Genomic DNA, 22,722 nt, shown 5'->3' on the forward strand with positions numbered 1-22,722 from the left:
CCCATGGTCAACATGGCCAGCCTCTGGGCAAGAAGAACCCGTGGAAATGTATTCATGTACCATGTCCCCGAAAGCTATGGCCACAGAAGGTAAAGTAATCCTGTAGCTATAGCAAGTGTAGGCAGAGAAGGCTGTTTGCAAAGGTCCCTGTCACCATTCAATCCACAGAGAAGAGAAAGAAGGCTAGACCAGGCACGAGCTGTTCTCTGTGATGTGGGTTAGGGCTCGCCTATGTTTTGCCTTAGTTTGAGAATCTGCAAATGAGGCAGCAGTAATAGGTACTTTACTCCACGGGCGAGGAGAGAGCCTTTTCCCTTGCTAGTATCCTACCTGATTATGGCTCTAAAAACATAGGAATGTTTCCATAGTAGGAAATGTTTCTTTGTTATTTGTTTGTTCTTTATTTGGTTTTATATTTTCTGAAACTCTGTAGTTCAGTATTGTTGAGAATCCAAGGCCAGCCTTGGCTATATAGTATAGTAGCCTAGAACTTACTATATAGCCAAGGCTGGCCTTGGATTCTCAACAATGCTCCTGCCTCAGCCTCTCAAGCACTAGGGTAGAAGCAAGCATGAGCTGCCAAGTCGATCTGAAAGATTTCTGTTTGTCCCAATGTCTCTATCATTCTTAGTTCCAGAAGAGGTCTAAGCACCTGGTAATAAAAGCCCTAGGCACAACAAAAGCATCCAAACAGGAGAAAGACATGAGAGGCACGGTAGGAAAAACTGATGGGAAGAAGCAATCAGCTGCAGGAAAGATGCAAGGAGAGATGAGGCCGTGGATGTAAGGGTTTGGATAGAGGGCTGTGTGGCCTTCTTCTGCCCTCTGTACATGTGGAAAGCCCTTTCTATCAGGAAATGCGATGGCTACATTAAGTGGCTTCTGAAGAGTAACTTTACACAGCATCCCTTGGGTCAGACCTTGAGAGAGGAGACACCCTGGTGTCAGCCTTAGAGTCTTTGGAGAATAGGGTCCCACAGACTTGTGGACCTTCGCCCAGTGAGACCAAAGCAGTAGGGTGTCCAAACAGGTGGCTTAATTTTCATAGCACTCCATGGAAATACATGGAATCTTGTGAGGGTGACAGGTTGAGGCAGTGTCCCTGTTTCATAGATAGAGGGCATCTTGATCCAGTCAGGCTGCTACAATACAGCACAAACAGTCCAGATTTATTGCTTACAGTTGTGGAGACTGAAATCCAGACTTAAGACACCAACATCTTAGGTGTCTATCGAGAAGTGATCCCCCTGCCTCACAGAAGGTACCTCTACACAGGAAGGTGAATGAGCTTCCTGGGGCCTTGATCATTCTAGTCATACAAACATTGGGAATTAGTTCCCTAAAAGCTCAACTCTTAAGACAAACACACTTGGGATTAGTCTTAAACTTGTGAGTCTTGGGAGACGGCAGACACCTGTGCCAGTGACTCTGAGGTTCAAGGGGTTCAATGTGTTCTCCCCTATTCCGAAGGTAAGCTGCTGGCCAGTGCAGAGCAGTGACTGTATTTGCCCCTCCCAATCTAGAGATCAGCTTCCACTAGACCATGTGGTCTGTCTTCTTAGAGCTATTTATAGTCTCCCCATACCCAGTCCTAGAGCCAATAGTGGCCTGGGGTTAAGGGAAGGAGGCTAAGTAGCCCACTGTAGCTCTAATGGAGACACATGGAAGGAATGTTGACAACATTTGGGGATGTGGACACAGTAGATGGAGCCTGTGGCCCAGTGGTCTGTAGCCACTGTGGCCTGGAAGCCAGTCCCAGAACATGTTCCTAGAATCAGCTTTAGCTGTGCCTTGTAGTGCTAGGCCTTGGATTCAGGCTACCCCTGGTGCTCTGTCCAGAATTTGCCTTCTCATGGAGTAGAGAGGCCATGGAAGGGTGTGAACCCCAACACCAATGAGTCTTAAGAAGCTTATACCATTGGCATTTACAGTAGCAGAGAAAGAGAGAGAGAGAGAGAGAGAGAGAGAGAGAGAGAGAGAGAGAGAGAGAGAGAGAGAGAATGCACAAACAAATGAAAACACTAGCATGCATACAGTTCTAGCAGAGCATCAAGGCTGTGGACTCTGGGTTAGTTTCAGAGGGGCCACAGGCTGCATGGCCTTGGAACAGCAAAAATGTATTGTCCCTTATTTGGGAGGTCTAAGAGCTGAAGTGCAAATGTCAGCAGAGCTGAAATCCTCCACAGGTTTGGAAAGGGTATGACAGGTCTTTCTAGTTTCTGGTTGCCTCAGGAATTGCTTACCAGCCAGAGGCAGTCATCTCATGGTAACACTTTGTGTTTGTCCGTGTGTCCAAATCCCCCTTCTTGCAATGACATCAGTCCTGCTTGCTCAGGGTACATCCAACAACCTAAGTTTAACTCAATCTAAAGAAAGATTGTCCTTAAGCATAGTCCCATTCCAAAGTACTGAGGTGAGAATTCCAATGTCTCCGTTGGAGGGGATACTGGCCTCCAAGAGCACTGGCCTCCCACAGATCATAGAATTCTACACCAGAGCCTTCTGGTATCAAGGATTTGAACTGCATTCCCTTCAGGGAAGGACTCAACTGCACCCTCTGCATCCCAGGTTGGCCATGGATTCTTTCTGCTGATTGACCTCTGTATGTCCACTGAGGACTTGCAGGCAGGTCTTTTGTGATGATCATGGGTACGTCCATGCAGTGCCAGATTCTTAAGGGTCCTCATGGCTCTTAATACCTCAGCCTGAGACTGTGTTCAAGGAAGGACTTGTTAGGTGCTCCCAAGACTGATTGAATCCAGAAGCCAAGCTGCTGCTCAGGACAAGAGGGAGACGAGCCCACATTTCTGGTATAGGCTGGTTCTATGGATTGGAGAAAGTAAGTGGTGTGTCTGGAGGACAGCCACTTGGGTAAGTCCAGCAGTGAGTGGGCGCTTTCTTGATCTACCCACAGCCTGAACTCTGTAATCTTCAATGCTGTCCCATCATTTCCAGAGGAAAGACACTGAGACATCTGAGACATGATGGCTAAGTACCACAGAAGCTTTTAGCACCTGAATGACAGGCAGGACATCTACTCCTAGTTAGAAACATGCCCTTGTCTCTTATTACTAAGTGACCTGAGATAAGTCACATGGGTTCCTTGGTGACTCAATTTCTTCATCTGAACAAGAAGCACAAGAGCAGAGCCTCTCTCGAGGCCACTCAGTAGTAGGTCTGTGTATGTCTGACCAGGGCCTGGATAGCTTCAGATCACAGGATTGCCAGTGTTCTTGGTCATGAGAACACATGCTTGACAACCTCCATGCTCCCCTGTCTCAACAATCACAATGTGGAACCATCAGTAGACACTGCAGTTACTTAGCTGATTAACAAAAGGACTCCCTCCGGCAAGCCTTCTTTTTCTTTTCTGGCTCCAAAATCTCTCTCTCTTCCTCACAACTTCCTTCTTCCTCTCTCAACCCCTCCCCTTCCCTGTATCTTCTCCCCTCCCTCTCCCTTTCCTTCCCTCCTCTCTGTCTGCCTTGGAGCTGTCTCTTCTCTCATTTTATTTCTGGCTCTGATCTACATGTGTGTGTGTGTGTGTGTGTGTGTGTGTGTGTGTGTGTGTGTGTGTGTGTATTGCAGTCCCTGCCGTCTGCCTCGTGCCTCTGTTCAGTTAGCATATAGCAGCTTTCCTGGCAAGTGTAGTAAGCAGACGCCATGCCACCTCTTTCTTATAGAGCACTGCTCAGATGTCACAAAATGACAATGTGGCACTCTCATGCCCACTACATCATGGATAAGCTATCCTTCCTGCTGAGGGCAGAAGAGCTGTGCTGTTAGGGCAGGGGCAGAGAATTCAAAACCTGCAGAGTGAGAAAAATGCCATCAATCCAGAGTCAAAGGTCAGAAGACATCTCCTCTTAGGCCTTCATTTTACCAGTATAGAATCAAAAGTCCAGGGAGGTGACTAAGAAGGTGATGGAGACAGGACCTTGGAAAAATTTGTTCTGAGGCTATAAAGCCTCAGAGGACACACACACACACACACACACACACACACACACACACACACACACACCACAGCAGATTTTGAATGCTAAGGCTATAGACTGAGGCAAATTCACCATGGTGTCTTTTCCCTTTGGTTTGGTAATTAGCATTAGCTTATTTTAAGGAATAAATAAAACTCTGCTAGGGAAAAAAAAGTAAGTAGAAAGACTTAAGAAGACAGCCACATTCCTCTTTAAACATTTCCCAGCTGTGGGAAACAGAACTGTAAATCTCAGCCTTGAGATGTTTTGAACACTACTGGTCTGCATTCTAGACACTTCTGTGCATTCCAGGAGCCCTGCCCATCCCAGATCCAAAGTGCCGTCTCTTCAGCTGGCTATCTTGGTGACTTTGCAAGAACTGACAAACCAAAGAAAAAATTATAGGGCTGAATTTTTGAACTGGATCCATGGGCCCAGCCATATTCTGTGTGATCATTAAGATTATCTCTGAGAGTGGATGAAAGCCAGTCACTCCTGGCATTGCCCATCACTCCCCAGGTGTTCTCCTGTCCATTCCACAATCCTTGTCAATACTGACATGACAGATATCTGCCTGATACCAAGCAGACAATGCAGAGCATTGCTGCCAGCAGTATGTGAGTTTAGGTAACTAACTCAGCAGTGCTAGCGGGAAGAGCCCTAAGGCACTGGGCTCAGCAGAGGAGAGGACCTGACAGAGAGGGAATAGAAAATGGTTGTCAAGCTCCAGGGCCCTGAGGTGGGAAAGCCTATGTGTCTGTGGATAAAGAAGGCTGGTAGCTGCGGTCTATTGAAGTTAGAGAGACTGGATGGATGGGTGTGGAAGACAGACAGGTCTTATCATTTTCATAGGCATTTATCAAGTGTGACAGGAATATTATGTAACTTGCTGTTTATATTTTCTTCAAAGACATGTCATCTATCTAGAATGATCTCTCCATTCACACCTGAAAACATGGCTCACATGATGGGACATAGAATAAAATTCCTATTGTCCAATATGGTGGTCAGTTAATCAGAAAGATCCGTACTAGGTGAGCTTGTGAGAAGCGATCAGAGCAGCTCAGATCTAAGGCCTGTGCTTTTACTCTGAACCTGTGGACCTGTGTTCACTCACTTCTTGTTCCAACTCACAGTTAAAGGCCGAGGTAGGAAGATGGTCTTTTCATGTCTCCTTCTGGATTTGCTACAAAACTGCAAGCATAGCATATCTTCTGCAGTTTGATTCCTGGGCTGGGTCTCTTGAAAGTGGAATGTCAGCATGAGTTTAATGAGTTTAATGACCCTCTACAGTAGCTCTCTGCAGATACCTACCTAGTCTGAATGCAGAGAAAGTGTGTGGCCTGGAAAGTTCTGCTTTGTGCTGTTGACTCTTTATGGAAGGAGTCAGATATCCAGTTTAATTCAGCCAATCAGCTAGAAGCTGTGACTGTTCCACCAAAGTGTACCATCAGCTCTGCTGGGCTCTGGGGAAGTCAGAAACACTGCTGCACTGTGGGTAATTTCTGAGACACAGTTCCCTCCAGGGCACCGAGTCTGTTAGAACTTCCCCTGATAAATGGGCGGGACTGTAGTATGTGAAGTAAATGGGAAGCTCAACTTTAATGGGCTGTACAGGAACACATGTGGTCAGTGAGGCCCATGGTGACATTGTGACCCATTCAGCAGGAGAATCTGTGCTTTCTCAGATCAGTATGACCACACTTTAGATCCCTAGAAGGGCTGAGTGGTAAAGTCAGAGGTCTCAAGTGAACAAAGCTGGTTTCTATCCTCACTGGACAGCAGTGTGGTGGCTTTACCTAAGCTCAGGCTTCTTTCCATGGCTCATGGCCATAGTCAAAGATTCTTTGGCTTGAACACAGCCCAAATTCCTCAGCTTTTCCAGCCTGATCTGCAATTCTGGACTCAGCTCTTACCTCACTCTCAACTGGAGCCTGATGCACACCAGCAAGCCTGTCATCTGTGAGGCTTTGGATTTTTCTAGAAAAGGAAAATGGCTCCTTTTGATTCTCAACAAGATATATTTGCAGTATGGGTCCAAGGCCTAGAGGCATATTGCATACTAGAGATTTACTTCAGTGACATGTATTTATTGAACACCTACCAAGTGTCCAGTTGTTAGGGTGGACTACATGGACGAAAGTTAGCCTTGAGGATCTAGAATGATTCAGCTTACAGATAAAGAACCAGTGCACAAGAGAGACTTGAAGCACACCACTCTTATGATGTTATTCACTGAAGAAGAAACAAACATTCAATGGAAATATAGGTGTTGTGGCTGGAATAGGGTCAAAGGGTCATCCTGACATTTCTCCAGGTCATCATTTCTCAGCAACAGGTGAGCCTTGGCCACCACATGTGCCATGGGTCTGCCCAGACCATATTAGCTCCTTGATATAGGCCAAGAGGGATGTCACACTAAACAGGAATCCTTCACATGGTATGAAGTGTAAGGAGTCTTTGTTTTAGTTGGAGGACTGTTAGGTTTTGGCTTGTGGTTATCACCTCTTACCTCTTGTCTTTCTTTCCCTGTTTCCTCAGCCTAGAATTGCTGGCAGATGTTCAGTATGCTTTTGGACTGCCCTTCTACTCTGCCTACCAGGGCCAGTTCTCAACGGAGGAGCAGAGCCTGTCCCTGAAAGTCATGCAGTATTTCTCTAACTTCATCAGATCAGGGTATGTGGCACACTGCTCTCCTGAATCCTATCATGTGTTTCCTCCTATTCCCATCCCTAAATACAAAGACCACTCTTTTTTTAACCAGCCAACTCACCCTAGCCACAAAAGCTGTAATTCTTTGCTACCTTTTCCCTATCTTGGTCTCCCTGTTTCTTTTTTGTTTTTGTTTTTTGTTTGTTTGTTTGTTTTTTCGGTTTTTTGTTTTTTGTTTTGTTTTGTTTTGTTTTGTTTTTCGAAACAGGGTTTCTCTGTGTAGCCCTGGATGTCCTGGAACTCACTCTGTAGACCAGGCTGGCCTCGAACTCAGAGATCTGTCTGCCTCTACCTCCCAAGTGCTGGGGTTGGTCTCCCTGTTTCTCACTAAACAATGTGTAGATAAATCATGAAGAAAGATTTCAGCTTGTTTTTTGCCTTGCTCAGATACACTGATGGCAATAGGTCAAGGTTTCTTAGCCCCTGTACTGTTGATACTTGGGACCGATTAAGTTGTGTGTATATGTGTGTCCTGTAGGATGATTGACAGTGTTCCTGGACTCTGTCCACTGGATACCAACAGTTTCTACTGTGCTGTCTACTTTACAAACAAAAGTAAAGCACCTGGCAAACAGCTTACAGGAGGCAAGGCTTATTTAAGGTCCCAGTCCCAAATGGTTTGTCCTTGGTTACTTTCCATAATGGACAGTACATCGGGCAGCAGAGGTGTATGAGAGGAGATTCTTTACCTCATGGAAGACAGGAAAGAGAGAGAAGGATGGTCAGGAGGTACAAACCACATCATCCTTCCTGAGTCCATTCCCCACTCAACTATTTCCACCATACTTCACCTCCTGAAGATCCACCATCTGGGAACCAAGCATTCAACACATGAACTTTTGGGGAACATTTTAACATTCAAAACTGAACACCAAATCCTTTTCTATTTATGCAGGAAGATTGGGATTTCCAGGCTAGCCTAATCTATATAGAAATACCCAGTTTCAAAACCTAAAATATATTTAAAAAGTCTCCAAGCATTGCCCAGTGTCCCCAGGATGGCAGACCACCAATGGGAATAAAGCCATTCCATGCCCTATCCTGGCATTCTGGAGCTCTTCTAGCTCCCACCTCCTCCCTGCAGCCTCTGACCCAGTCCTGTGATATGCCACTTCCCAGATATGTGGTTTTCCCCCACTCCTGGTAGTTTCTCTCCTTCCTTTTTCTCTTTGCATCTATTTCCTAGAATTCCTATAGTTCTTCAGGGAAGAGAGAAACATTCTGGCACAGCTACAAGTTACTAACAACCTCCCACGGTAAAAGCAAATGTGCTTCAAAGCAGAGCAAATAAAGATTTAGGAAGTTTGCTGTGGAAGTTGAAGGGAAAGGGACATTTCTTCTTATTAATGTTTTAGAAAATGTTTTCCTGGGGAAGCCACAACAATACCAGACTTTCAGGCCATTCAGATGAGCTCAGGGCAGCTGCTCTGAAGAGTGGTCAATCTGAGCCAAGGCAGGTGGTAGGAAGCACTCTTGCTGTGAGAGTGAGGGCTAGTGGGATGGGACATCAGCTTTAGTGAGTAAAATGAACCATAATGAAGGTATCTGGAATACAGAGATAGCGTGATATCCTTAAGACTCTCAGGAAGAGTAAGCTAGCAATGGACATAATGAATTTACATCCTTCTTGGAAGTAAAGAAACTACCATCTTGCTAGCTGATGTCTGCACCTGTGTTCATGTAGCCCAAAGGAAGGCACTCCCTTTCTCCTGGAAAGATTCATGGGAAGGTTACTTTGGGGGAAATGGCAGTTTTCTCCCCATGAGTAGAGTGTGGATCATGTTTTATATTCTCAAGTCTGCTCTGCGATTCTGAGGCCAAATGACTCTGTGACAAAACAAACTGCCATGGAATCCTGTGGCCTGAAGATAAAAAATCTGCCATTCTGATATCTCTGGGGGGCTATGTTACCTCCTTCATGGGACCTTAGTGTAAGGATTGCAAGGTGCCTCTGATGCACTTTCTTATCCAGAGCTTGAATGAACAAGGGCCTTTCAGAAACTAAGAATAGCATCCAAATGAAAGGGCACCAGAGTAAAAGGGCTCTAAGCACTCAGAAAAATAGGCCCACACTAGTTCCTGAGTAGTGCCAATAAGTCATGAATTGGATATAACCTGTTAGAAGTGATTTCAGAGAGTTTTTGTGTCCCAGTGCTTTATAATACCCAGCTAAACTCCCCACTGGAAGCTGGACCAATGAGTTGAATGATTTGCCCTTGAAGACTAGAGCACAAGTATGATGTGATACCAAGTGTTAAAAGGAAAGATGCATTTCTTCTCATTTCCCTAGAAATCCTAACTACCCACATGAGTTCTCACAGAAGGCAGCTGAGTTTGCCACACCCTGGCCAGACTTTGTTCCTGGAACTGGAGGAGAGAGCTACAAGGAGCTCAGCGCCCAGCTTCCCAATCGGCAGGGCCTCAAAAGAGCTGACTGCTCCTTCTGGTCCAAGTACATCCAGACTCTGAAGGATGCAGGTAATAGTGCCCTAGGGACAAGAATCTGGGAGTAGTGTTGGATTGAGTGCCTACTGATTAGCTGTGTGTTGGCTTACACTGCATATATGGAGGCCACCAGGTCACTGGATACTGGAGGCACAGCACATTTTCATGAGGTGCTTTGAGTCCAAGGCTCCTTTTCTGCCAAGGGTCTACTGTTCTTATGTGGGGCCATGAGGGCGAAAAGTGAGCAAGAAAGAGTAAGGCTCAAGGAAAGGACACTGGACAGGGACAGGAGGGGAAGTGAAGGTTGAGTGATGAATGGCAGCCAGTTTCTAGCCAGTAGCACTGGGGCAGGAAAAGAAGTGCCTCTAAACCCTTGTAGCCCTTACAGGGCTACATGGAAAACCACAGAGAATAAGAAGTGGTGAGGTACAAGCTGGCATTCCCACCTCCTGCTGCTGGGTTTAAGGGGTAAAATGGACCACTGTGAGCCATGGAGACTGTAGAAACAATATGGTATCCTTAAGAAACTTCCAGTAGAATAAGTAAACAAATGGCTCAATTCAGTGAATGTCCTGCCTCCTTCCTGTCACTGGGGTGGATGGATGCCTGTACCCCAGGGCCTGGGATTCACAAAGGAGGGATGATGATATGGGGAATGGACCAGAATGATAGTTTGGCAGGCAGAAAGGGAAAGACAGTACATCAGAGAAGAGACTTTTGTCTAAAGTGTTTAGACTCTCAGCTCTACTTTTATGATCAAGACCAAGTAAGTCCCTTGACATCCTCAATTATTGCTGTACCCTTAGTATGTCCCTGCATCCTGGGAATGAATATGGTATCTCTGGGGGCATTGCTAGGGAGGTAACCTGGGGATCAGTTCTAGACCAACCTGCCCTTCCTTTCTGTTTCAGATGGAGCCAAGGATGCACAGCTAACCAAGGGTGAAGAGGAGGAATTGGAAGTGGAGCCTGGGTTAGAAGAAAACCTCTCAGGCTCACTGGAGCCTGTCCCCAAGAGCTACAGCAAATGACCAACCCTGAGACCTCCCACCTTCTCTGCCAGTTCCATCCCAAACTGCCTGTCGTGGTGATTTTACTATATACAACAGTCATTTGCTTTCAATAAAGTGTTTGCATACAACAAAGCACTGATTATTCTGTGCTGTGACTTCAAAGCCTTTCTTGGTGACATCACACCAGGTGCCAATGTAAATCTTCTTGACTTTGGATCCCAGGTTACTGGGTTTTCATCAGCGGGGAAAGCTAGGTTCCTGTCCCTCTGAGAGAGAAAGTCAGGCAAATAGAAAACAGTGCCACAGAACATGAGACCCTATCAAAGGCACGAACTCCAAAGACAGTCTTATATAAGGAAATGGAAGTTCCAGAATGTAAACAGGATAACAACTAGGTCTGGAGTAGTGATACAACAAAAGACAAGGAGATATGAGGCCATTGTGATGGTAGAGGTGATAGAGTTACTTGTATCTGTTCTGTCTGTCTGTCTGTCTGTATATCCCTGTCTCTGTCTCTGTCTCTGTCTTTCTGTCTCTCTGTCTCTCTCTCTCTCTGTGTCTCTTACACACACACACACACAGAGAGAGAGAGGGGGGGGAAGAGAGAGAGACAGAGACAGAGACAGAGAGACAGACAGAGAGAGAGATGGAGAGAGAGAGAGAGAGAGAGAGAGAGAGAGAGAGAGAGAGAAACATTCACACACAGGCTAAGTTGGAGCAGGTGGAATTCGTTAGCACTCTCTGTCATTTACATGGCACATCATAAAATGTGTTCACACCCTTCATCTCACTTGAGTTGAGATCAAACTCAGTGATGCTTTGCAGGTTGGATGGGGCTTAGCAAGGCTAGAGAAGTGTTTGGATTCATAAAACAATAGGGGAGGGAGATGGAGTATAACTAGTCCCCTGCCTTAAGGAGGACTCTGAAGCAGACAGCCCAGCATGTTTAAATGGCTTAGGGCAAGTCCTCTAGCTCAATGGCTTCCAGCCTTGGCTTTTGTTAGACTTACCTGAGGACTTTTGTAACCCCAGGTACCCTCATCATACCAGGACCACATCAAGGATGAATTACATAATTTTTAGGGGGCAGGGCCCAGACATTCAGGGACATCAGTGTACCCAGAAGTGTCACCCCCTCACTGGCCACTGGCTTCTTTGTCTGCACAATGAGTCACCAGAATACCTGTCACTTCAGATATCAAAGAACAAAAACAAAAACTGAATCATAACAACTGTGTGTTATTCAGAAACCAGCAAACCGAGGAGACAACGGACTAACATCAAGAAAACCTGTCTTCTCTCATCTCCAGCCAGCAGGCTGTATGGGTAAAAGGGAGTGCTGGGGACAAAGGCAACTGACTGTTCTGGAGCTCAGTCGCCCTCCTTAAGGTAATAAGCCACATCTCTGAGACTGCAGATGCCTGTGTCTCCCTTGCCTGCTCTCTTCCCTTATTAGAGATTCAGAATGATCTCAGGGCTCAGAAACCTCTTGAAATGTTCAGTTCGTTTCTGTTGGTGTTAGTCTAGTCCTCTTCTAGGAGCATTTGGGCTTGGAGGGTAACTAGAACAAACCCTTAATAGGGAGCTGCTAAGCCATGAATATGTATGTGCAGATTCCTTTCTACAACATGAAGTACCCAAGAGATACTTTCTCTCTGGGGTCTGTGCCTTTAATGGAGGCCTATTTTTGTGCCACTGTTAGCTGTTTCCCTGGCTTTCTTTCCCAGAGAGATGAGACTCTTGTTTCTCCAGTACTAAACACGGCCCAGTGCAGGATGGGTGTTCTTTATAACACCAAATATGAAAGTTCTACCAGCAGATGCATCAGTTACACTTATGGGGTGAACAATATTTACAAAGGTATAAAATGGAAGGACTTCTAATCTCCTCACTACTTTCCAATTGCAATAAGGACTATAGTGTCCCCTCTGAAGCTGTGACAGCCTGCTCTCAGGAACTTAAGACAGCATGTGGAGTTATAGCTGATAATCGGCCAGCTTTAAGTAGCCCAGAATTACCTATGTAGATCCACTGTCATTATGAGAGTCATTCAAAGTGGGTTGAGAAGGCAAGAGGGGATCTGAGAGAGCATGGTAGGGAAAGAATTTGCCTCTCAGCATCTCTAGTTTTTAAGATGTATGGAGAGGGATATGGACAAGGGGACGTGTGTAGCTCCTAGAGACTGGAAAAAGCAAGGGGATGATGATTCTCCCCCATAGCCTCTAGAATAGAATCCACCTTGTTGACATGATTTCAGCGCACTGAAGATTCATGTTGGGCTTCTGACCTACAGAATTATAAACCATTATGGACCCGAAAGCTGGTAGTAATTGTTATAGCAGCTATCAAAAGCTTGTTCAAATATGTATCTTCTCCTGCCCTTGACCAAGCCACAGACATGGCTAGTTCATTGTTTTCCTGCTAATAAAAAGCCATCTGTAGCCTTGCCCTTGAAAATGAATGGCTCCAACTCTGCCACCTGGTTGGATGGAGGGAATTGGCCACAAGGGTGGACACTTTGATGGTACTTATGAGCCCTGCATGTGTGTAGCGGCCACTGCAGAATGATATCTGCTATTTTGTTCCCATCCTTTACAAACTGAGATAGAAAGCATTCTGTTACAGTAACAATGTCTGCTTGGCAGATTGTCCTGCTAATTGTAGGAACTACTTCATGTGACCAGGGAAGCATGACACAGTGTTTACAGGTCCTCAATGTAAAATGGTAGATTTTTGGTACCTCCTATGTGCCAGTCCATGAGAAAGTTAAAGAAGAGAGACTTCAAAAGACAGACCATCAAAGCTCTGTCCCATAGTGGCTCTAGAGAAACTTGAACAGCAAACATACAGTAGTCAGGGTGTTTGGGTCCAGAGACCCAAGTCTCTATAAAGGTAAGAGCCAGGCAGAGCACCACCAGGTACCTGGCTAACCTGTAGGAGCTGTTGCAGGCTAGGAGCTCCAGACTCTGCATTCTGCAGTTTCTCAGGAACTGGTGCCATAGAAGTTGTGTAGCCCACCCCTGAGAGCAGAGAAGACAAGACCATATACGCCTCAGCAAGGTAGGCAAATATAGGGAAAGGCTTATCAAGCTGTTACTCCACTTGACTTGAGCTATGGGCACACCCCCCTCAATGTGCCTAGCAACCTGCCATCAACACAGGTCCCACACCTGCATAGGTATCTTCCTCAGTACCTTCTCTAAGCCATGGAAAGAAACCACTCCCCTCCACAATCCCTCCCTGTTACTAGTGGAGCATAATCCAGGAACTGATCTGGTATGCATAAGCAATAAGGCAAAACTGTGTCCTAAACTGTTTAGAGAGAATCTCCTCCTGTTTACCATCTTATTGCTGAGTATGAATGGATGTATATATTACTAAAATTGAATGCATTCTGGAAGGAACATGTTCAGTAAACAAATTATTCCATGACCTGATCTGCAGAGAGCCACCCAAACTATCTCATCTCTTAGCAACCGAACCCCTGCTCCTCTTGAAAACCATAAAAGGAAACTTCAAACTTCATTTTAGGCCCATTGTCAATCTTGATAATGTATTTTCAGACCTGTCCCATTGCTTTGCCTTCATGTAGTCTCTTACTTCTTTGCAATCTGTGTGGTCACTTATGCCATTCTTAAATAAAAGACCATGAACCTGGAAACACCCAAGCCAGCCCCTGGTCAGCTAAGTGCTGAAGGACTCTAGAACCCTGCTCTTTATCTGAAAAGGTCAGAAGGCAGGTCACAGAACAACCCCAGGTTAAGTTCACACAAAGGTCATAAAGTGAATGGGGAATCATCTATGAAGGACTACAATGACCGTCAGGCATTAGCAGGAGGGAAGTGTGGACATTTACTGGAAGCCAGGTACAGCCCATTTCCTTCCGGAGGGAAGTACCATGAAGCAAGTGATCTTTTTTTAACGAAATCAAGAGACATCCCTGTAGGTGCCTTCTGTCCCTCCCCCAAACAGGCAATAGATGCCCAGCTTCTAGGGACTTTCTATCTCTTCATGAAATTTGGGAAGGATGGCTCCTCTCAGGCTATCTTAGTCTATTCCAGGACCAGGCTAAGCCCAAATGGCTCATTAAAAACAAGGGTTCCTAAAGGGGCATTGTGATATCTGGAGCTCCTTAGGAAGCTAGGGCAGGAGGACCACAAGTTTACATGGGATTCATATATTTCCAGTTCTGAATGAATAACATCTCTGGGTAGGTGGCCTCTCAACAGCTATACATCCAGCTTCCAATGATCTCCTTCACCAGATGCCCACCTGATTCTGTCACCCCTTTCTCTCCATAGCACAAAAACCATGTCACCTGTATCACTGGTTTCCTTCTAAGAAAGGTGAGGGTCCAGCCCATATCTTATGCCTCCACAAGTTGAGTAGCAGCAGAATTTCCTCTTCTTCTTTGGGTTACTTCTATAATTCTGAACAGTACCTTCTCTTAGCTCCCTGTTTTGCTAACAGTTTCCTGTGTAAAGATGAGTTGTTCAACTCCTTCAACCACAGCCCTGCCCCGCCCCACTTATTTTCCCTCCCTTGCCTTGTCCCTAGCCACCCTCTAATTTTAACTAGCTACACTGTGTTTCACCTTGTTCTAAAATCTCAGCTAAATCTTCCAGGCTCTGTCCACAAGGTCCTACACCTGAAAACTAGTTAGCCCCACTGGTCCCAGCAAAACTTTGTATAGGCCAAATAACATATGGGAATCATGTATCATATCACATTCTCATGACCCATGTCTTAGTTCTAGAGCAATTTCTGTGTCGGCCATGTTATGGCAGAGTAAATGTTATTTAACATAACTCACTTCCCCTCTTTTTCTTCTTCCTTCCCTTAAGATCCTAACTCTACCCAACCAGATTTCTCCCTACTCAGGACAAAACTGTAAACCTCAAAGTTGTGTCCAGTCTGAGGTCCAAGAGCCACATGCACCTCCAAATAGCTATCAATGGCCCTCAACACATCTGTAGATGAAAACATCCTGATGAAATGTTACAAGGTTGAACACCTATGGAAGTCACTCCTCTCTCTATTGATTCCATGGGAACTGGTGCTCTAGCCTTCAGAGAGAAGAAAGCAAATGATGGTTAGTAGAGAGAGACCATGGGAAGAGACTCAGAAGCAAACAGGGATTCAGTGGCAATTCTTGGTTTTTGAAAAAATGTCACTGAGCCTGAGGCTGTGTCCCTCACAAAATGAAGTGAGTTCAGATATTCTTCTAAACCCTTTGCTGGTCTTCCATGATAACCACTGGGATTTTTTTTCAGCCTTCTTGTATCTCACTGGATCTCTCTTACTTCTCACTAGAACTCGGGGTTCTCTCTTCCTTGTTCTCTCATATTTGCATTCTAATAGCTATTGAATATAATTATATATCATTAGGCCAGATGTGGGTCTAGTGAGGAAGAAAGAACTCGTACCTCTTGCTAGAGTATATGGCTCCTCTGTACCTATGACTGACAAGGTGCGGCCAGAGGAAATGCTGCTCTATGTGGACAAATATCAATGAAAGATCAGTAAAATTAGGGAGAACCTGGTTTCAAGAGCAAGCAGACTGTGTAAGCCTATGCCATATGGCTCATCAGTAGGCAGCAGGTATGGCTACATATACATGCTGCCTAGACCAGGTAGGTCCTTGAATATCAGAAGAAAGTAATGCTGAAACTTCTGCTCAAGGTCCAAATATGCCAATTTCTCCCCATATCCTTTAGGTACATTCCTCACTGTAGCCTTGACTCTAAATCCAGAACCTGTACCTTCCTGACTCTGTGTGCTAGAAGTTCTTGAAAGACATGCATCTCCACCCATCATGGGTGATCTGAAAAGGAAAGAAACTCTCCCAGAGAAGTACGTGGAGGGGTTAATACACTGTAGATGCTCTGGAGGAGACCTTTAGGTCTGCATTGGGAGACTCTCCCAGGATGCAACATTTCCCACTGGAGTTTGTTGATGTCAGCACTACCTCTCTTGTCTTCTCCAACCATGTGCATGAAGTACTCCATTTGTCCCAGGATCTCTGAAAGTTTACAGTCTTCAAAGTGAAGCCTACAGCTCACTGCCCTTTGAAGAACAAACTATAAATACAATGAGTCATTTAAAAGAGGAAGGACTGCACCCGGACACCAAGAACATGTAAATTTGACCTGAACAGACTTCTCAGACCAGAGTCTGCTGAGTTCTCATGTCTCCTCCTGGCTTCTAAAGAACCCCAAGCCTCCAGAATGAAGATTGCAAGCCACCAATGTCCCATGCAGTGACTCCATATGTGTCTTCCTAGGAAGATCATAACATTAGACTGGGCTGAGTCTTTGGCCATGATCAACCTCCATTTCTGAAGGAAGAAATGCAATGACCTATAATGGGGAAGGACTAGAGGTGGCCTCAATGGTGAGGGACATCTTTGGAAGATGTGTCTATCCCTATGGACCTTCCCTGAATGAGGAATATGGCTGTTATTGCTGAGGTTACTTTAGGCAACACAGCATTATCATTGTCATTCAAGACATCAAGAGCCTGACTTGGCTCAGGGATGCAGCAGACACACAGTGTAATTTAAAAGGATTTAGAAGGAAAACTGTGATACACATCATGGCCATATTTTCCTCTTCTTAAAAGCCATGGACAGCATAATACGTTGTGTTCCAGTCACGCCTGTTCACACATGAAGTGATTAGGTGACTAAAGAATAAATTTCTGAGTATCCCAACTCTGTGTGGACTATAGGTGAAAAAGGCTATTCCATTGACAGTCTGCCAAAAGAGGAGATTTGAATTTCTTTTGCCCCTCCTCAAAGAAAAAAGCAGTGAGATGACGAATGTGTTCATCAGTAATGGCTCTGCTTCCATATGCCTCTCTTGACATTGTGTCATATATGTTAGGCAGACCTGAAGAGATTTTCTTAATCAAAATTTTGAGTCTGGGAAGACTTATTTGGGAATAGCAGGAAGAACTCTGGGTACTGGGCATGTGTGATAATGTATCTCTCTTTTTGGCTTCTGTGTCTTTTATCCTGTCAGATTCTTTCTCTATGATCAATCATAGAAATCTCCACTCAAGCTATGTTCTAAGTCCCTGGTGCTCAGAGGGATTCTTCAAGAGGGTGGTGGCAAAGAGCAGAGGCCACACCACACCATTGACCTTTCCCATTCTCCTAACTGCTAACACATGATGGAGCTATGAGGAAGTAATGATGCCACCTGGTAGGCGGGCTCATAACTGCAACTTCATCTGCAATCTGGTTAGGTGGCTTAAGCCAGTACGGTGCAGAGCAGAATTCCAAGAAGCCCTCCTGTGCCTTCTGCTGAGAACTGTGTCATCTGGCCTCAGCCTCCAGGAAGTCAGCAAGACCATGTGAGAGGCTTCAGAGCTGCCTATCAGGCAGCTGGCAGGCATCAAGCCCAGGCACACAGGTTTCAACCCTCCCAAGTATTCTCTACTGCTTGTCTCCTGACACTCCACAATGGACATAAAGCCTAGGACTATTGTATCCATGGGATTTACAGGAGTGTCTCAACATCTACCCTCATGATTCGCAGCAACCATTCATGCCTAGGCTTCATTTTACTGCATTGTCAGGAAGAAACCCCAGCTTGGCACCAATCCTGCAACCAATACACCAGTATGCAGTTCCTGCCAGCCAGTCCTAGGAGAGCTTGTTCCCTGTCCTTCCTTACACCACAATAACATCTAGATCAGATACCTGGCACAGATGCTTGTCCATGGCTCTCATACCAGATGCTTAGGCTCAAATCCTTCTCTCAGCAGCATAGCTTTGGGCAGCAGTCCTCACCCTTTTGGAAGGAGGTGAAATGCATGTTCCTTCAGCCATGTTATGTGGCAAGACAATGAAAAATTGTATGTAGAAGTCTGACAAACAGCATCTGCCATGATTTGACCCTGAGAGGATTTTGCCTACTGATGTGTCTAACTAACCATTGACTCCCTGTTTGTTCCTGACTCTGAGACCTTCTACTTGGGGACATCCTGGAATGCTCTGCCCACTTCCCCAGCATCAGCTGCTCTGTGGAAAAGAAAGTTAGGACATTAAGAATAAGTCTGTGTTAAGGTCAGCTGAGTCTCATCTTCTCATGGATGGCCTGGGCTTTAGCCTTAAACAAAGCCCTTTAAGAAAGAGGTCATGGAAACTAATCACCCTGTGTTAGTTATCGGGGCCATCTGATAGAGTTTGGCCACAGCTCTCTCTATTCCATCATTGGTCTAAAGCTTGACCTGCTTCTAAAAGAACACAAAAATAATGGCCTATGCTAACTTTCAGGGACATAAAACCACAACCAGAATATTTGACCCTATCTTGGTTTGTTTTTATGTAATCTTAGCACAACCTCATCACATCTACAGAAGCAGAGTTGGGGCTTATCTTTCTGATGAGCCAGGATGATGTCTAACCACAGGCTCAGGACCTTTGTTCATTGTGCTGGTTAGTTTTAACTGTCAACTTGGCATAATCTAGACTCACTTAGGAAGAGTCTCAATGAGGAAATATGTAGATGTGGTTGGTCTGGAGGAATGTCTGGGGAGATTGCCTGGATTGTGAATTGATATAAGACTTCAGCTGACTATGGGCAACACCATTCCCTAGGCTGGGCTCTGAACTGTATAAAAGTGGAGAAAACTAAAGAAAAGTATAAAAGTAAAGAAAGCAAGCAAGTGAGCAAGCAAGCATCATGAATGTACTTATTTCTTTCTGCTCTTAATTGTGGATGTTATGTGACTAGTTGCTTGAGTCCTATAAAATTGCTTGTTATGGAAACTCCTTTCATATACCTGCTTGAGTTCCTGAGCCTGATGTCCCCAAATGATGGACTATGGCTTGAAATGATAAGGTAAACCAACCCTTCCCTCCATCTTTTATGTCGCTTTTGACAGGGCATTTTATGGCAGCAACAGAAATGAAACTAGAATACTCATCCACTGAGTACGTGTGTCACTTCAAATGGCAGCCTTGCTTTGAGAAGCCCTCTTACATTTGGAACATGGACAACCATGTAAGAGCTGGGTTGCATCAGTACTGCTGGCCCTACAGGGACTTGGCTGATATCATTTCCTTTCTTAAGGTTCTGTATCATCATCATGATAAGTGATTTTATATTTGAATCTTGTGTTTCCAGTGTGATGGTGTGTCCAGGACTTGCTATGGTGGGAGAATTGGGTTCTGATGATGGTAAGTGACCTTAGTTTGTGTTGTTTATTTTCTTATGCTTGCCCCCTGACATCTGGTTAACTCTAGTGCTACCTGCCCTTGCTAAATCTGACTGGAGCCTGTCCTTCCTGAGATCCTGGTTGTGTCAGAACTCCTCAGAGTCAAGCTGTCTCTGTGATCCTGTGGTTCTGGGATCCTGGGATCCTGGGCTTGTTAGATCACCTGAGAGTGTGGCTTTCTCTGTGTGTTGTGAAACTAGCTGCAGAGCTTGTGCCCAAGGTCTGCTCAGAACACTAACCCAGACAGACCGGAAGGAACTCGAGTCACTGGGCTGGCCCAGTTCCTGTGTGCCTGGTCCCGTTGGTCCCAGTTACTTCCAGTGTTGGGACAGATGTTGGTTCCTGCTTGCCTCTGATCCTGGGTGTGGCAGAGCACCTGGGAGTGGAGCTTCCTCTGATATCACTTCCTTATCTAGCCCCAGCCACCTTCATTAACCAGTTGCTCAGTTGAGCTCTGTCCTGAGGATAGCTGGTCTCTTGTGCACTGGCTTGCATCTTTCCCACACTATCACCAGTCATCATTCAAGCATTAAAGACACAGAAATTGAAGCTAGGCATGATGGTACATACCTTTCACCCCAACCCTTGAGAGGCAGAGGCAGGAGGATCTTTGTGAGCCTTAAAACCATCTGGCTCTACATAGCAAGTTCCAGGACAGCTACAGGACACAGACAGACCTTGTCTCAAAAGCAAAATTAAACAAAGATGCAGAAATTCTTCCAGCTTGCCCACTACCATCCATTATTAAAACAGAAGAAGGCAGGAAAGGCATTCGGGCTGCTGAATGCCCAAAGCCAGCGCATCTGTCAATGAGCTTGAGGCATGTGTAGGAGGTGGAGGGAAAGGCATATGCACATACATGAGCGCATTCACCTGTTTTGCCTGGCACTTCCTTCTTCAGGCCTCCCTTTCTACCTTCATTGGTCCATCTAGGGAGATGAGAACTTTCTACTCCTCCATAGACTGTCAGGTTATCATTTGTTGTCATTGCCTACTTGGGTAGTGGCTAGAAATCAGCTCCAAGCCTCCCTCCTCCAGAAAACAGGCACTCTGGGGTCATACAAGACATCTTTGTCACTTCCCATTGTTCTGGAGTCTATAGAAGCCGTCTCCTGCCTGCCACCTTTTCATTCCTTCTTGTGGTGACATTTTCCTTTACTAAAATTTCACAGCTCACTGCCTTTCCCAAGAACTCTGGAGAAAGTAATGAGACAGAATGTGTGTAGCCCTGGAAGATCAGAGCTCCCTTCCTAGGCAGAGGCCTGCCCCCAAGTAATGTTCTCATTGGGCTAGACCCTCCAAGCAGCCACCAGAAACTTCAGCTTTCAGCAGGACAACCAGATTCTGCCATGGCAGCTGTCCTCAATTAGCACCCCCTATGCAGCCCTACTATGCCATTCCACTTTCACCAAGTTTCCTTACAACAGACTGGATTACTCCCCTGGGAAGGGACCTGATGCCTATGTGACAGGAAGATGTCCTCTACTCTTGTCAACACAGCTTTGACAAGAAAACCAGCTCCCTGACTGTGATAATGCAATTCTTCACCCTAAGCCCCCACGGTGAAGGCCAAGCAATGGGCCTGGGGTGCCCTGCAATAGGCATGAGGTATCCCATGCAGCTCCCCAAGCAAGTGTTTCTTGTGTTCTCTCTCCTACAGCGTTTGCTGCTTTGTCTGCTCAGTCAACATTAGCCCCTGCCTGTGCTGCCTTCTTCCTGGAAGGCCTTTCCCTCACTGATCTCTTCCCTCGCCATCTGCTCAGACTTGCAGCTTAGGTAGAATTACTAAGGGCTGAGGTCATGAACACAGACCACAGAACATCAGGAAACCGCTGAATGTACACTAACTAGATCATTCTGATTTCTCGGCCATCCTATCCTGTTCCAGCCTCAGGGTCCCATTGGCTTGTGAAATCTAGAGAGAACTGATCTGTATTCTCTGTCTCTCAGTCCGGATCGTGAATCTCGCCTTTCTTTTTACAGCCCATTAGGAAAAAAAGAAAATATGAAATTCTTCTATCTTATCAGATAACACAGCTGGTGTATTCTTGTGAGCTGAGTAGGGCAAGCCAGAGACGTTTGGAAGTTTGCTTTTCCAACCTCAAAGGTCCATTAAGATGTTTTTCTAGAGAAACAACTACATAATTTCCATCTAGTTCCACCAGGAAGTTTCAGAGGGTTTGAGATGATAGCAATTCCTCAGTGTGCTTCGGTAAATTCCTCTACTCGTTTCCTGGTCCTCTCCCACTGTGATGTTGATAATGTGGGAGGCCCACATACAGGGGAGTTTCCATGGTATATGACTACACACTGACAAAACAATATGAAGGAGAGGGTGAGGGAGCCAATACACTGCATATGTTGAATTTTAAAGAATTCAAGGTGTGGGTCACTTCTCTCTCTCTCTGTCTGTGTCTCTCTCTGCCTCTGTCTCTCTCTCTCTTTCTCTCTCTCTTTTGTGCGCGCATGCAATGTGTATGTATGTTTGTTGTGTATGTGTGTGCACGCATATGTGTGTGTGTTGATGTGAATGTGTGTCCATGAGTGCATGTGTGTGTTGTGATGCATTTAGCGTATGTGTATATGCATGTGTTGTATGCGTGTGTGCATGCTTGTGTGCATGTGTGTGTATGTGTGTGTGCACATGTTTACGGATGTACTCCTCGTGCTGGTGGGGATGTGTGTGCATGTGGGATCTTACACGTGCTGGGGTTGAGGTGGTATGTGTAGTGTTTATGCAGGCCAGAGCTAGAGGTCCTGCGGAGTGTGGGAGAGAGAGAAATTTGTGTATGATTTAAGATTTCTCAGCCTGTCTCTTGCCAAGTGGTTTCCTCTGAAGCTCAGACTCAGCCCATATGGCCTGGGGTGGAAAATACCACCGCAGGCAGCCAGTCCCTGACTCATTCCGAAAGCCTGCAGGCTGCTGCTTACTACGGTGTGTCCCACACTCAAATCTCATCAGCCCTGCCTCCAGACTGTTCCTTTGAGAACCCATATTCTTGTTGTAAAGCTTGGAATAGAATTTGGAGGTCCTAGAGTACACATCTTACCTTGACTCTCTCTCTCTTGCCTGGTCTCTTCTATGGACCTACTCTGTATTCAAAGATCTCTCAACTACAAACTCCTTAACTAGTCGTAGGGGCCTGTAGGAAGTTTCTTCAATGTCCCATGAGCCCTTTGGCTCCCTCTGCTCTCTTTCTTCTTTATCTCTCTTTCTTCCTGCTCTATTTGCATAGCCTTGGGTGACACATCACTTTAAAACCCTGTAGAAATGACAATATCACCTCTGGAGACAAAGTAAAATAAATAAATAAATAAATAAATAAATAAATAAATAAATAAATAAATAGA

General features: G+C 45.5%; 1 protein-coding gene across 2 annotated transcripts in view; it reads left to right on the plus strand.

Moving 5' to 3' along the window:
* Tg (thyroglobulin) overlaps window positions 1-10,278 on the plus strand; it is a 184,726-nt gene extending 174,448 nt beyond the window's left edge. For both annotated transcript variants that reach the window (XM_031358208.1, XM_031358209.1), the window contains exons 47-49: window positions 6,519-6,653; window positions 8,980-9,167; window positions 10,046-10,278. In XM_031358208.1, the coding sequence (XP_031214068.1) occupies window positions 6,519-6,653; window positions 8,980-9,167; window positions 10,046-10,164 (442 nt within the window). In that variant the 3' untranslated portion in view covers window positions 10,165-10,278. The remainder of the gene's footprint in view (window positions 1-6,518; window positions 6,654-8,979; window positions 9,168-10,045) is intronic.
* The last annotated feature ends 12,444 nt before the right edge of the window (window positions 10,279-22,722 follow it).

Source organism: Mastomys coucha, unplaced genomic scaffold (assembly GCF_008632895.1).
Source record: "Mastomys coucha isolate ucsf_1 unplaced genomic scaffold, UCSF_Mcou_1 pScaffold7, whole genome shotgun sequence".
NCBI lineage: Eukaryota > Metazoa > Chordata > Mammalia > Rodentia > Muridae > Mastomys > Mastomys coucha.